The 17,106-nt window shown below is 36.1% G+C and overlaps 1 protein-coding gene across 4 annotated transcripts in view; it reads right to left on the minus strand.

Annotated features, from left to right (window-relative positions):
• The window catches only part of LOC150095927 (protein eva-1-like), a 103,950-nt gene that overhangs the window by 60,757 nt on the left and 26,087 nt on the right, over positions 1-17,106 (minus strand). For 3 of the 4 annotated variants that reach the window (XM_090409249.1, XM_090409248.1, XM_090409250.1), the window contains exon 1: positions 15,465-15,919. The exons of the other annotated variant lie outside the window; for it this stretch is intronic. In XM_090409249.1, the coding sequence (XP_090265375.1) occupies positions 15,465-15,639 (175 nt within the window). In that variant the 5' untranslated portion in view covers positions 15,640-15,919. Of the gene's footprint in view, positions 1-15,464; positions 15,920-17,106 lie in introns of those variants that run through there. 4 annotated transcript variants of the gene reach the window in all.

Raw genomic sequence — 17,106 nt, forward strand, 5'->3', positions numbered from 1 at the left:
ATTACCGTCTTAAATTAGCTCGGGTAACCTGATGGCAGATAATGATAATTATTATTATTGACATTCATGATCTGATAAGGTAACATATTACATTCATTAAAGGAAATGTAAAATAAAAAATATCGAGTTTGACGGGAACAATTATACTCCAGTGCATTTCTGGGTTTCACATCATCAGCGGAAGTGTGATCCCAGTGTACAGGCTAATTTGCATAAAGAAAAGAGTCGGCTTGCAGCGAAGTGCCCATTTTGTCCTTTTTCTTGCACAAAAAGTGATCAAGAAAAGTTGAGAGAATGTTTTAAAGTGATTGAGACTCTCTCTCTCTCTCTCTGCGCGTGGGTAATTATTTAAAGAATGTTTTACAGAGGTGATTATTCCACCGGGATAAATGCAATCACATCTACTTTAATGATCACTGTAAAACTCAGTAACACAAAGTAAGGTTGCGACACTAGATTATTTCAAAGCCTAAAGAAGTCTTCAACTACTCTTTTGCCTCTCTAGTCTCCAGATCCAGAGGTACTATTATAGGGAAAAAAAACTACATTGTGTAGAGTACTTCTACAGACTAGCACCGATTGCTCCTCAAGGACCACAGGGCAGCAAAGGGGGGGGGGGGGAATGCTTGGGCTAGGAGTCACGTGCGAATACAACAAGAAGATATACGCTACAGCTGCATCCCTAATATCAACATCTTCTGTAGATAGAAAGCAATTTATCCATGAAAAACGTGACAAGGCTTGCACAAATGGTAAACACCAAACGTTACGTCTGCATGGGTGTGTGGGCGGAGGATGAGCAAGCCGTATCTGAACATTTTAGTTTCCCTTTGTTGTTTCAGCAGAAAAAATAATAATAAGCATGCGGTCAACGCTCTCCTCGTCCACAGAATGTACATCAGCAGAAATAGAATATACCGAAAGAATTTCATTACAAAGATAAAAGAAAGAAAGGAAAAAAAAAAAACGGAACAAAAGTTGAACGTAAACAGAGGATGAAATCTTGATATGGAAAAATAGTTCTGTCTGTAATGAATAATGCAACCGTAGTATTAACCATCGTATTGAATTTCTTATCACAAATTCTGATATAATGAGATATCATAATACAAATAACAGTTATTCTTTTCTTTCATTTATATTCTGTCTCTCTGCAAAAGTTAACTTTGGGGTGCGTCAGTTCACGTACGTCTGATTTTAGCATTCTTCAAGCATTCGGCCATTATTCATTTTCATGTTCGTCTGATTTCAGTATTTTTTATCTACTAGAAGGTTCATGTTCACCAGCTTCCTATTTCCCCTCTAGCATTTCATACAAAATAATTTTCATGAATAGCTTAAGCAGACGAACATGAAAATTAATTTCATGTTCGTCTGTTTTCTTTTTTCTACAGCAAGAATTAATTTTCATGTTCGTCTGCTTCTATTTTATTAGCCTCGTGAATTAATTTTCATGTTTGTCTGTTTTCACTTTTTTTTTTACTAGCTGCAAGAATCATGTACGTCTGCTTCAGTTTTTATTAGCTTCAAGAATTAATTCTAAAGCTCGTCTGCTTTTATTTTATTTTTTTCCAGAATCGTCTTCGTCTGCTTCAGTTTTATTAGCTTCAAGCATTAATTTTCATGTTCGTCTGCTTCACTTTTTTTCTATCTGCAAGATTCATGTTTGTCTGCATCAGTTTTATTAGCTTCAAGAATTCATTGCATGTTCGTCTGCTTTCAAACTGCCATCAGAAAGGAGTAATTCCCAATGTTGATGCACATTAATAAAAAAAAAGTTAAAATTTGTAACAGTTACTATTAAAAAAATTACCATCATTTGAAAATCTTTATTAATTCTAAACTTGCTATAACTATGAAACACGTCTACGAAATTCTGTAAGACAAAAATAGTACGAATCGGTCTCACTTAATTTCGGCAACGAACAGAAATGATAAAGTAATGAACTCGACAGACAATACCCACATAAAAGTTGAACTAAAATTAACTGTTTGCTAAAATTAGTTTCACAGTTTTAGCTGAGGACAATCACCACCTACAAAAAAATACCATAGCGTCGGAGGGGAAAAATTAAGCTTAAAAAATTAGGCACTACGTCCGAACACGATTCAGTTTCTAAATATAGACTCTATAGACTCTACAAAAGTATTATGATTGATAAGTACGTAATAACAGGATGACGGGATGTCGCGAGTGCATTAATTGCATTCCAATGTACTTTGTTATTTTTATAAAAATCGTTAAATTATCAGTTATAAATATTATAACTAAACTATATTATTTAATATGTAATATCGAAATACAGACTGTTGTGTATAGATATGGTTATAATGAACAATGAACCAATATCATTAGCATATAAGCGCCATCTGTAATTTTTGTTTCACATGTGAATTCATGTGAAACAGAAAAAAGTATTCATTATATTCTACTGAAAAGTTAAATTAAGCTAATAGATGAGATGAAAGGGGACACTTGAAAGATAAGAAAGAAAATTGTTATGCGTTGAAAGAGCGACGGGGTATTTTCACAAGTGCTATGAGACAGCAAAATGGTTCTGTTCCTCCAAATAAGCTGCCAATTGTTCAGAATTCTTTTAAAAAACAGGTTCCCCCCCCCCCCCAAGTTCTCCTGTTAAAGAGAATGCCTTTCTTTATTTCCTTTTTTTTAAAAGAAAGACAATTTCAGAGCCTTATTTTACCTAGCGAATAGTGACGGTGTGCCCATAGGAATTCATATTTCAGCACAAGAGAACTCCTAAAGTGCCATTGTTACCATGCCAACATCTGCCAGCAACATGTTTGTATAGTAAGTCGAGTTTCATTTTCTGCGCTTCGATGGATACATTAAATTGCATAGAAGGACTAAGTGAGCCCGACTAGTTCGACATACATACAATGATTGCCTTCCAGGGTGCTATAAAGAGGGACAGTAGTGGATTTACACCTTCTTACTATCTGTGTGCGAAACATAAATAAGTTGGGGGGAAAAAAAAGTTTAACAGAGGAAAATCTTTTATAGATATCAGGGGTTTCAAAAAACGATCATGCACATAGCAGAAAAGATAGAATAAAAGCACCTACTCTGTCACGTGTAGCTAAAAATATAACATAAATAAAATTTCAGCTCAACGATTTTCTTTGCATTTTGGCGTCCAAGAAGAACAAGTCAGAGTTGGCTGAACTTATTTGAACTTGAAGAGATTCGTCAAACAATATAACTATAATCAGTAAAGTTATTTTCCAAGATGGCAGTGAGAGTGCAGCTTATGATGTATCAAGGGATACTCGTAAACTGCACTGCAAGTTCATGATCTCAACCGAAGTCAAACCACGTCAAATTACTATGCATTCTAGCAATATTTGCATCACACCGCTCACTTCCTTCATTCTAAGTGTTTGGTGTATCTTTTTAAGGTCATACGAGTCGCCATTGCCGTGTCTATCTCTTTAATAAAACTCCGTGCCAAGATTCGCGTAGCACAAACATGGCAAAGTACCAAACATTTTGTTCATCGTCTTAGCGGAGCAGTTTCAGATTAATATTCACAGTTTCCATGCGATCGTGAAATGGCAAGTCAAGTGCAAGGAAGGTGAATTTTCCACCGATGAGTCTTGACCTTGGGAGATCGGCAGCCAAATAAAAAACTTAATAAAAATATCAACGTAGTGAAGTTGAGAGAAGATAAATTATAACGTTCATGCTGCTCTGCCCTCGTATTTATCTGCCGTTACATAAAAAATTGTTTCTTCGGCTTTCTTTATTTTACTTCAGGGAACAAAACATCGTGCTCCCTTGTTAGTGATAAAGATAGAACCCTCGAGTAAGATAAGAGGTGTGAAAAAATCGTCAGCCACCCTGGCTTGGGACTTCGTTTTTCGCTGTGCTTCACAAGAGAGAAGAGCTAAAAAAAACCACAACAAACATTTTACTAACAATTACATTGTTGCTAGTGATATGGCCTTCGGGTATCCTGGCATGAACATGAAAAACCACCCAAATAAACGACAGAGTGAATAAAAACACTACTCGTATCTACATGGACTGCTATAATGAGTGTGTTCAGACTTATTTTACGTTCTTTATAAAAAAATCCTTTCATAAAAAAAACAAACATTTAAGGGATACATTATTTTAAAAACTTTAAATTAATGCTCTAGAAAAACTTTAGTTATCATAGTAATGAGTCAATACGCTTTGTTCAACAAGTGCCTATCTTCAGATTACATTTTTAGCAAGTTCTTAGATTTCTCTCTTTCAACAATCCAAAGATGAGTTGACTCCCCACCACCAGATAGGTGTTTACAAGTTTACAAGCAATTCTCTGTAGACAGTGTTCATTGTGCTGGTTCACTTAGTTGCAGGAAGAAAACCCCAAAAGCCTGCTGCTTCCATATTAAGACCGGTTAACTCTCATACAGTTGGATTATCTGTTATAAAGTTTCTTCCCGTCTCCCACACGGGATTCAAACATGTCTTTGCATCCAAACTACATCAAGGTGACCTCTTTTTCTGAATATCTATCAGTAAATATTTAAATAAAAATGCAACTTTCATACCATTTCCTCTGGCAGCTAAGCATGTCAGCCTTTGTTAATCTGAAATTGCTAGTTGATTAGATTAGTTTCCTTTCATCCATACGGATGGTAGGGGCGGTTATACTACCATACTAGGGAAGTGACTATGAGCAAGGTGGTTTCCCGTTGCCAGCCTTGCCGTACTATATCCTATGGCTATAGTCTATATGTTCACGGGTCCGGTTTGCCTGTTTGCGGGATGAAAAACCCCAGGATAAACTGTCCACGCCCGAAACCGGCTAACTTGGCTATGGCTGAGGAAGATCCTTGAGCTCCTCACGTCGTCGACGGGAATCGAACCTAGAACACTCCTTCCCCAGGCATATGGTTGCGAAGCGCATAGCCACTAGGCTAACCGCGCAGACAATTGCTAGTTATATGTAACTACTAAAAGTCCCACATGACTAGTACGCTTAACAAAAGCGGATATTTGCAGTTTATAATAACATATTTAAATTGAGAATATGATGGATATATCCATATATTTTAACGCCAAATAAAAAAAAAAATTGCAAACATTAAAAGTCGAATATACGACCTCCAGGGTAGTCCATGTCTTGTAAGTAGTGCAAACCAATGCAACTCCGATGCCAAAGGTTGTATTCTCATGAGTTCTCTGGTAAATTTCGAAACTTTTTTTAAGTTTTTATATTTGCCTATAAAATATGGATGGATCCATAATATCCTCTATGTTATCTTATTTATGACAGATTGAAGCTTTATGGCTCTATACATTAATATCTAACAGTGAACATTTTAACGGACAAGGTTCACTGTTCAAGTAGAATAACTACATCTAATGTCTGGGAGAATGAATTCTGTATGAGTGTTGATAGTATTCTTGGAGATTCAGTCCATAAGTTACGCTGTTATGCATGCGAGTGTTCGAAAGCTTTTGGCTACAGTAGTGCATAACAAAATTCATATTGTAACCTTCATAGACATGACCCCAACTGACTCCCCGTGAAACGCAACCATAAAAGCCAAGTAAACGCACGCTGACCTCACATAAAGAAATCTGTAGTCTTGTACATGTGACATGATAAGGAGGTAGATTGTGTGGAAGCCAGTCTTGCTGACAGGATGGAGAGGAGCATACAGATAAGCATACAGGTTATTGACTTCCCGTCATCCGTGATTGCTAAGTGATCGCTTTTTAAGTGCTTACTCTCAACTATCCATTGCCCTACTGCTTGCCTAGGCGAACTTTCAATATTGATACTTAAAAAAGAGTGAATGAACAAAACTCTTTAGTACTGTCCTCTATGTAATTCTATATGAGTTTTACATTACAAGTTACCCCAGATAGGTTCAGCAGCTATTGTATAACAGAGCCAGTGTTTGTAGAGGGCAATCGATTGTAACAAATCATTGTAAGAGAAAAACTATTGTTTTTTTTTGTTGTTGTTGTTTTTTTAATGCGGGATGCAAACAATATATGTTTGTAAAATCAACTGATTGTTTTACTGTTTACAAAAATGCTAATTGCAAGCAAATAACTGCTTGTAAAGAAGTATATTTGGGAAAAAAACTTCGAATAACTTCGAATAATATTTGTAGTTATTCTAATTTTTTTATAACTTTACTAATAAAACTATTTCTCGAGAATTGTAAAAGTGTATTTTTTTTATATAAAACAACTTTTGTAAAATAATTTTTAAAAAAATTTGTAGAAGAGAATTGTAAAGAACAATTTTGCATAAAAGACGCTTTTAAAAATTTTGTCAAAGAAATTTGTACAGCACTGCAAAAGCAAGCTAGCTTGTAAATGAAAATTTTGTATAACAGAAGTTTATAAAATAACTTTTCGTGTAATAGAAATTTTTAAAAAATGTGCAAAAGAAATTTGTAAAAGAAGATTGCAGATGAAAACTGTGAAGAAGTTTATAAGGAAAATTTTAAAAAATAGGTTTGAAATGGCAATTTTTATTAAAAAAGTTTGAAAGGACAATTTTTATTAAAACGTTTGAAAGGACAATTTTTATTTAAAAAGTTTGAAAGGACAATTTTTATAAAAGAAGTTTGAAAGGACAATTTTATTAAAAAAATGTTTGAAAGGACAATTTTTATTTAAAAAGTTTGAAAGGACAATTTTTATAAAAGAAGTTTGAAAGGACAATTTTTATTAAAAAAATGTTTGAAAGGACAATTTTTATTTAAAAAGTTTGAAAGGACAATTTTTATTAAAAAAATGTTTGAAAGGACAATTTTTATTTAAAAAGTTTGAAAGGACAATTTTTATAAAAGAAGTTTATAGACGAGAAGTTTGTAAATGATTATTTGCAAATATGATCTTGCAAGGAAATCTTTGTAATATCTACAAGTTTATAAAGCATTTTTTATACAATATACAATCAAAAATATGAAGGTCGACTTTTAATAAATTTCTGTGAATTATTTATAGTTGAAACTATTCATAATTGAGGCCTTTGTTGCCTTCATCGATAACTAATTCCCTTCCAGGCATGCATAATCGATAACTTTCATATACGCTGTCTGCCCCTTAATGAAACAAAAGAAATCCCAAAGAAACCGAAACGGAAGTTCTGCATTGTCCACAGAGTAAATTAGAGTTATGTGAGTGTTAAGTTATCCCACATGGATGACGGAAGTTGAAAGCACAGACCGGAAGTCTCAAAGGGATAGCTGTGGCTAAGTTTAAACGGTTGGCTGATGATGCTGAACTTGTTGATTGAAGAAGAGAGATAAGAAAACTGATGGTGAAATCTAAATAATAACGTTATCTACTTGGTCCCGCAAATTTTTATGACTCATATAAGTGCGTACAGGGATTGAATAAATATCAAAAACATCCTGCAAACTTCTGGTTTGTCCTAGTGATGCAGAGAAAGATTTACGTCGCCTCAACAACTAAAATTATTATTATTAACGACGGCTCCAAACAACTCAAGTCAAACATCATTGGATTCGAATATGCGCTCGTTACCACTACTACCCACTATACTATCATTAACATTCTTATTATTACCATTATATTAGGATCAGTCATCTGTATTTACGTAAATGACAGATAGGAGAGTATACCTAATATCATATAAAACCCAGTTAGCAAAGTTAAAGATTTGAAATTTTACTCCACTCACTGAGCAAACTCATCTACGACAATATTAACTCTAAATTAAATGTAAACTTGGCAATCGTGACAGAAGGTTATAAATAGGCTGGGTGTGGTTATTTGGATTAAAATTCTAACATCTGTGTGAAACTCTAAAGACGAGATTCAGTGTGAGAATACCAAATGCAATTCTTCTTTTATTGGCCTGTCTCTTATCATTTCCATTTTTCTTCTTATTATTGAAAAACCAAAAAAAAAAAAAAAAACGTTGACGCCGTACTAGCTGGTTGCTTCATACTCTTGAAGATCACGTACAGAACTTTAGATTAAAAAATGTTCTATATCTGTTCCACTTATCAAAAAGAACTTCGCACGATCAAATGCAAAATAAATTCAGTTTAACTAATCTAGAATTTAAAGAATTTGGTGAATGAGAAAACTGACGAAACTAGGGAGGAAAAGAACAAAACAGGATACAAATTCTGCGCTGTTCCCTATTTCTCTTTCGTTTATTTACATATGAATCAAATGCGCTCAGTTACAATATCAACAAACAAACAAAATCGACTATATCAGTACACGCGTAATCATGGTGATAACTTCGTATCAATTCCCATTTTCTAAACATTTTCAGTGAACATTAACTTAACTAGTCTCAGATGGCGGTGGCTGAGTTTTTCATCTCGAAAAAAAAACCCATAACTAGAATGGAAAAAAAAAAATGTTAAGCTCACAGATTCCCCAGATTCCCATGGCATTAGCCTCAGTGTAATCCTAAACAGCTACAATGTCATCTTCCCTTCCGTCTTGTGCACTCAATGTACTCACCGGTCCTTAGATTGAGATGAATGATTTGTTATTAACAAAATCAAAAATACGATCCGGATAACGATAGACGGCTATTGAGTACATTGTATTCACTTTTGTTAATATGAACGACAAGGATATGCATTTTTGTTCATCTCAAATGAAATTAAAATGAACAAAACAAATCATTATTTATAATACCATTTAGTAATATTTATAATTTTGATTAACAATAGAAAACCGAATAAGCCCAAAGATGGTTCTACATTGATTTCTATAACATTGTACATCGATGCATGCAACTTTTGCAACTAAGTGTCAGTCCTTGTGTAGCTGACCAAACAGCATTTGACTGAAGACAATAGTGTCTAACTACCCTTTCAGAGCACACAGCTTTACAAGGAAGCACAAGGAACGTTGTCTTCCCATCTCGGCAGCAGGCTAAGTGTTTCATACAAGTGTCAATATACAGCGAGAAAGGGATGTACAGGATTCTGTCTTCAGTTCTATCGGATGAAGATAGCCGTTAGGCGATCTCTAGTTCAATACATATACATCCTTAGGCGGTATTAACCACGAGAATCTGCAATTGTTCATTTACCTCTCGGACAAGTAGGGGAGACTGTAGCATCAGAAACTCCAAACATGTGTAATTTGAAGCTAATCAACTCACTCAAATGTGTATGATAGAAGCTATCGTTGTCGAAAACTTGATAAGGCAAACTTCCTCATGTGTATTATTACTTGTGGTGAATATCTGTTCTGTTCTTGTTGCTCCATAATCCAGGTTGCTATTCCCTCGCATATTTTGCTATATTTAGATTCAAACTGCCGCTCGTGAATGTGGATTTCAATTTTTTTTTTCACCCTCGTCCCCTGGCTTTGGCTGTGACGTTGTCACCAAAACAATGTGACGTCATAAGCACAATTTTGGGGCTAGAATCTGGCATAATGCCACGATGTGGTCTAGAGTGCTATCGTAGCTAGACACTCTCTTCATTCCTGATTGCCTTCATGCAGGGGCATTTATTGCTACGAAGAGCTTTATGCATATAATAAGGTGTGAATGGGTTTCGAATGTATCGTGTGACTTCTCAACTTAAAAACGTCAATGAACGCCGTATTTTATAAACTCTTTTAAAGCCATCCATCGTATTGTAAAATAAATCAACAGCGACTGAATAATGCAATTAGGCGTACTTCAAAACAGTGAAGATTATCATGAAAACTTCCATGAACAACATAATTAAATGTTTGTTCAAAACTAGAGCAACGTTCTCGCATGGTAGAAAAGAGGGAATTTTAAAAAATGTATTTGAATGTTGTATATTTGAGGTTTTTTGCAGGTTACATAACAACGAATCTTTTTTTCTGACTGAACATACACACGTAACCACAGTAATAAGATTTTTTAATAACTACCTGGCGTGTACGAGGTCCCATGCTCCTGTAAATTGTCTTACTATGGACAGACAGGTAGATCTGTTCATAAACGCATTTCGGAACATCAAGACCATATCCGTCTTATCAAACCGCAGAAATCTGGCCTCGCACAACACGGAGTTGCAAACCCTACCTATTAGGATCCACTGGCCGAAGACCAAACTTCTACATAGATCTTTATATAAACATGAACGTTTATATAAAGAAAGTGCTGAAGCCCTATTTCACAGATCAAAAATCTAAACCGTAATAACGTTCTTGCTATCCCTAAAGTCTGGGAAATTGTCATCCTAAATTGTGTAAAATAATTTATATATGTTATGTCATTTTAATGTAATATTTTCCCCCTCTCTCTCTCCAGATATATTTTAATTTAATTCTATGACACATGCTATTGCACGCTTATTGGGATTCCATTGTAATCATGCGCCCTAACTGTATGTTATTCCTAGTATTGTTTGAATTAACTGTACTGAGGATGTCCTAAGATACTTAGGAAAATATTTATTAAAAAAATCTTATTACTGTGATTGCGTGTGTATGTTTAGCCGAATGCTCCACAGGTTTCATTATATAACAGAATCTTGGTTTTGCTCCACTTATCCAAAATTTCTTATTGGATACAGATGCGTCACATTTCAAAAAGTAACGTGCGTGCCATCACTCAGAACAGTTGAATTAGTAGTTGAATTCAACTAGTAAAGTCATGTAAATTTATGAATATAATTATTCTGCCTTACGTATTTTACATAACTACACTCTCAGAAATACAGAAGAAATACCAACAACGGGAGAGTCGGGTTTGTATTAAAAAAAAAAAAAAAAAAAAAATTACAATTTCTCACAGTAAATAGCGCCCTCTACTGAAACCACAGAAACAAAGATTTTTTTTTTCAGAAGTTTATAAAAAATAGCGCTAATCATTTACCAAAGAGATCTAATATGTTATTAAGAAAATACGCAGCAAATTTCTTGTGGTCATGTAACGCAACCCCACAGCTGCAACAGTAATAAAACATCAATTACAGCTTGCTATTAGGTATCAGAGTGCGTGCTGTTGGTCTTAATATACTAAAATGGCTACTTCCATAGAAGCCTGATCTCTTGTGGCAACACACACCAAGCGTTGTAGCATTTAGCAGAGCGTCATCTGATTTCTTTCCTTCTCCCCCCCCCCCCTACACACCCCCAACACACGTTATCCTCGGCTTTACGTTCTCCGAAAAACCCTCGTATGACGCCTTCCGTTACTACCGCTCAGACCCTCGCCCCATCTCGCTCTCGCCGTATATCCGACCACCTCTAAACGACCACTCCTACATGTCCTTTGTAGCAGGGAGTATTTTTATCTCCGTGGGAGCAGACTTTAGTCGTATGGCACGCGCCTTTGCCAGATGCTAAGGCTGGCTTGGACCCAAACGTCGTTTCGAAAGTTTTTAAAAGCAGTTTCCCCCAGTCCTCCCCACAGGTTCCACTTGGTCCTCGAAACAGAAACATATATATATATATATATATATATATATATATATCGCAGTTTTTATCGGGATACTTGATAATAAGCTCCCCAAAGAGAAAACAGTAATAAAACAATCATTTGTGAGAAGCTGAAGTGTAACAAAGACTCAATCACAAATTGTCATGTTATACTACAAAAGATTCGAATCCATTAACAAATACATATTTTAGAATCTATTTTATATTTCTGAATGTATCTAGTGTCACATTATTGAATTTTTATATCTACGTTATTATCTGTCTACCTTTTATTGAGAGCTCAATGTTGAAATAACCCATGATATAAAAATGACAATATTTGATTAGTGCAATGCTGAAATAACCCATGATTAAAGACTATGGATTTCAGCGGTGCAATGCCGATGTAATTCGATGTAATTCACAATGTATAAAGATTTCGACTTTCTCTAAGTTGGATTAACCCCCATGATACCCTGATCACTTTTCTAAAACTGAGGTGGTATATTTTCCACTACGGGAAACTTGTTTCTCATCTCCCTTAGTCGCACCAGCCGTAACCTTACCTAACCATACCATTACCCACTTTACTCCTAATATTGTCCTAAATACGTAGTTGAATTAGCACCCGAAAAGAAGATGGAGCTCAGCGATGCACGCCATGCCAAATTAACCCATGACAAAACAGTAGCTTGTTGTTATAGAAGTAACTAACCGCTTTTGACAGATCGATACCATCTTCGAATCTGATAAATGTCACTTACTTTACTTCTAAATGATACTGGCAGGACCTTTTTCATATAAAAGAGCCTTTACGGCTTATGCCTAACACTTCTCTGCCAAATTAACAATAGCACGCTGTCAACTATAATTAGGACACCACTCCAGAAGTGTAGGGAGCAGAACAAACGTTATCCGCTTGGGTAATGGAAAAATGCTGTTAGGAAAGATTATTTGTCTAGAAAAGGGGAAGAGTCGGAATGCTATTGATGTGTACGAACAGTAACACAAGTTAACAGAATGTATTTGGCGTCATAACTAGACATGGTAATAATGTAGAGCCTTCTATAGTGCTTTTATGCGTAATAACAGGAATATATTAAGTCAGGGAAATGTCAGATTTTTCTACAAGTGTAGGATAGGATAAATAGTCCGCCGATGTTTAAAGCATCTAATGACTTAAGGAACAGGCGAATGACCGGCCGACCCGTAAAAAGAAATCTACACAAACTGTTAGTCTATTTAAAGATTACCCCATCCACTGTACGTTGTAGGCATGGAGGACAAATCTTTCGTCGGTGAGAATTTCCGCTTTCTTACCGATACTTGTGAGACTGTAATGTGTAGTGTTTGCCTGGGAATGAAAGATGACGTAATAAAAATTTGGGGCGTTCAAAAATTATATCCGAATGGTATTTAAAAAGAAAATAATTATACATCTAATGTATCGAGGTGACCTTGTGAACACAGTTATCTTGTCCCTCACTTAAGAAAGCCCAATTTAGGCATATTGTATTAATGCTTAAAAATTATCAGTCCACTCAGGTTGTTCGGTTTTCCATGTGTAGCTATTTTTGCTATTTTCAAAAAAGAACACAGATGTTTGAATGATAATTACTTTGCCAGAAGAAATTTCCCTTTTATCGTTTTCTTTCTCCCTTCCAGAGAAGATCGCTAACAGCTGAGTTTATTATCAACTGCGGAAGCCTTTACTACATTCCTGTAAAAGCAGACCCCGCGTGGTGTGTAATATGACCCCGACCATCCCTTGAATGCCAACATTCTGAGATCGTCCATGGGGACAACTGTGAACACACAAGACAAATACATGATCGTTTCTTTTTCTTCTTTATTCATTTAGAAAGCACATTTAAATCAAGCGAAAGCACTTCACCGAAATAAAAATGAAACTTATGGAAAGATGTGAAGCATAATTTTAGAATAAGATGAACATAGAATTATGGAATAAATAAAAAAAGGTAAAACATCAGCTTATAAAAAAAAGGGGAAACAAGATTAGAATGAAGATAACAGTGGAACCTGGAGTTATTAAGGAAAAAGGAAGATTACAAGAGTAGGAATAAATGTTATGAACAAAGACAGAAGACTAGATTATAATAAATAAATGAACAGAAATAAACGCTATCACAACACCATCTATGAAATATGTTATACTGGAAGATTTAATTAAGGCTAGTGCTACGTACACAGAATAGGCTAGAATTAAGAAGAAAAAGCCTTGAAAAACGGATACACCCTTATCGACCACCTTGATTCTTTTCTCTCGCCTTTCTACTGCTCTACCTACAAAATTAATGAACGCCTGTTGTATGCTTCCATTGATTCCCAGTTAATTTATTCCAAACTTTTATAATTAGCATGCTCACAGTCGGAGCTCTCAAAGGTTATCTAAAAATTTTGGAAATCTCATAATGGGTAGCGACATCATTAATGGATAACCTGGTGCGTTGTTTAGATCAAACCTCTCAAATGAAATGCTGGTCAACTTTTTTTTTTTTTTTTTTTTTTTTGCCAGATGTGTCCTGCTTGTTCTCAGTCAAGTTGTCCTTTGTACCAGCGATGGGACACAAGACATAACATTGGCTTTGATAAGAAGTCTTGAGTCTCATCACTTCGCTTTTTTTTTTCCTGCGCTGATAACATCAATTAACCTCAGTAGAACTAATTCCTTTCTCAAAATACCGCACGTGGGGTAAACTGAAACGTCTTTTAACGTCACCATCAGTCCAGATGAATGAACTTTGACTTTTATAAAGTAGAGGCAACGCGTTATAATCATAAGAAAGTGCGTCTGTAATAACAAATGATTCACTCAGCACTCTTGGATATATCTACGAAATGTTCAAATGCAATTGGATGCAAGGATCGATTTTATAAAAATGCAGGTGAAATAACAAACTTTGAAGTTGGACTTCGAATCGAGTAGGATTATTGGTGCAAGAACTCGAAAATTAACCTCTGCCAATTTTTAGTGGTATTTCAAGTAGGCATAGCAACACTGTGTGTGTGTGTGTGTGTGTGTGTGTGTGTGTGTGTGTGTGTGTGTGTGTGTGCGTGCTAAATTCTGAACAGAAGCAAGTCAACAACCAATATAATTTCAAATGTGCATTTAAACAATACAGGATAAACAAATTATATTAATGCAACTATTTTATTATTAAAATATCATTGATAGTTTGATATTCAAAATTTTCCAATTATTTCATTAATGGAATTTAATCAAAATAACAGAATAATTAAGGGAATCTATTCTACTCGGAAAAATCCAATATAAACACGAATACATACATAAATGTATTACGTATAATCAAATGAACCATGATTAATAATATGAAATTCAGTTTATTCAAAGTGGGTTGAACCCCTTTTTTTTCCCTTCTTAATGTTAAGAAGCTGAGTCCTTAATCAATGACAAGTGTTCGGCTAAAGAACTACGCAAAAATTAGTGTAAAAATTCTTAATGGTCATAAAAAAAAATCACTGGGAATACGTTCAGTAGTGCGGAAAGGTAGAAGGTTGGGGAGAAATTGGAAACGTATTGTGGTTGATATAAATCTCACTTGACAGCAGTTTTCAGGAAAACAGAGAAAACTCAACAGTGAAATGGTGGTCCATTTCTGCGCATGTTCTGAAGTGGGTTTCGAAGAAAACTGCTTGGTACACATGGTTGTGATGAACAGTGAATGAGGAATCGGTCATTAATCTTAGGGATTTCTTTGGAAGCAAATGGCAGAGATTTTAGGAGAATCTTTACGGCACATCAAAAGGTGCGAGGGAGGAGGTGTTTCTACAGGTCGCAAGGAAGTTGATGAGATGAGGAAACGGTTGATGCAATAAACTTAGTGAATCTCTCTCTCTCTCATAATACATTTCTTTATTTAAAATAATCAAATAAGGACCTGAAATGGTTACTTTTCCATCAAAAAAAAATGTTTAGATGCCATAAATGATAAAATATATTTGATAGTTTATCTATCTCTCGCGGATGAGACAAAAAACGCATGAAATATTACAATCAAAACGAGTTATACAAGTGTGAAATATAATAATAATTAGAGCTACTTACGGAGATTGCTGCCTGCTTCGGCAAAGGGCACAAATACCACCACCAAAGGCCAAAACGCACAGTACCACAAGAAATATCCCCTAACACGACGACTGGTGTCTTTACGGTCCAGGTAACCCTCTTTATCCTTACACCACTCCGCTCGGGTGCCTTCCAAGAGCAAACGGCGCTGCATTTTTTCCTTTTTTTTTATTATTCTTTCCAGATTTTCGGGTTTCTTTCAATATTCCTTTTTCTAAACTTTTTTTTTTTTTATTTAGAGCACACACATCCAGCTTACCTGCACGATAAATCCGTCCACACAGCGTTCACCTTCCGTAAGTGTGTTCACTGGAAGTACCGTGCGTCGCCGTCTGAACCAAGCCCAACAGAAGACTGCAGCCAACATCGTTCCAATTCCTCCCTCTCCCGCGCGCGCGGCAGCCGTACGCGCACGCACACGCACACGCACACACACATACACACACTCACTCGGGCCTTTCGCGAAAAGAGAAGTGTCGAGGCAACGAGTGAGAGCTACCGTCCGTATGGCTCCCGCGGAGGGAAACGCAGGAAACGCAAGGCAGGTGGGGCTCTGAAGAGCTGGAGCGCGCCAGCGTCCATAAATTCATAGAAGAAAAAAAAAAAAAAGAAAAAAAAGAAAAAGAAAGAGAGAGAAATCAAAAATGCGGAGAGGTATGAGGGAGTGGAAGAGGGCGGTAAAGATTTATTCCGAAAAGGGGGGATAGGGGAAACGACTTCACCTGTTGAGTTCCTAAGTCGAATTTAAGTGCTTCGATGGAGTATCTCGCGACTTAATTCCGCATCTCATTTGCTCCAGTTTTGTAATGATGGTCTCGATGCATCAGTTAGTCAACGCTGCGTTTCATATATGCGGTAACCATGGTAACGGCCAGGAAGATTGGAAAGGGGGGGTAACTGAAGAAGCGATTGCTCCAACCCGAAAAAAGAAGTTCGGCATCTCATCCCGGGAGCCGATCACCTTCGAGGTCAAAGTTCGACTTGCTGCGTCCTCGTTCGGAAATGACGATGCATTTTTGAATATTATTTAAACATCGTTTTAAGACAAAAACCCCACAAAAAAAGAAGGTAAGAGAGAGAGAGAGATACGTAGAATCCGGGTGATGACGTGCGGTGGCAATGGCGATAAACCACCGTAAAGGCGCAAATCAAAAGTTCGCATTAAAACCCCAAAACGAGAGTTTCATACGAAGTAGCACGCGGGCTCTATGCTACCCTGCATAAAAAAGCACTTTCTCCTTTCCCTCTTCGTGCAGTGTAGTTTCTTAAAGAAAATCAAAACAATTCCTCAGAGAATACAGCTTCTTACAATGATCTTAAGAGCCACCCTGTTGATGGATCATTCATCGCATCTTGCTCGTCCTTCTCTTCGAAAATTGTGGCTAAGTAAAATCATCGGGTACGGCTTTGAAATCATTCAAAAAGGTCTCTGAGCCGAAGAGAGAGATTCCGAAGTAAGATAAGCGAAAGAAAAGAGAGAGAGAAAAAATCAGTATATTTGAAAGAAATGCAAAAACATCAGACTGAAAAGTGCAGTTGTAATAGCGAGCATTTGTCATCCGAAATGAGACGAGGAATTTTGTTCGGAAGCTCGAAACATAGAATCCATTTTCACTCTCTC

This window comes from Typopeltis vanoorti, chromosome 19 (assembly GCF_054136105.1).
Source record: "Typopeltis vanoorti isolate ZY-2024b chromosome 19, IOZ_Tvanoo_1.0, whole genome shotgun sequence".
Taxonomy (NCBI): Eukaryota; Metazoa; Arthropoda; class Arachnida; order Uropygi; family Thelyphonidae; genus Typopeltis; species Typopeltis vanoorti.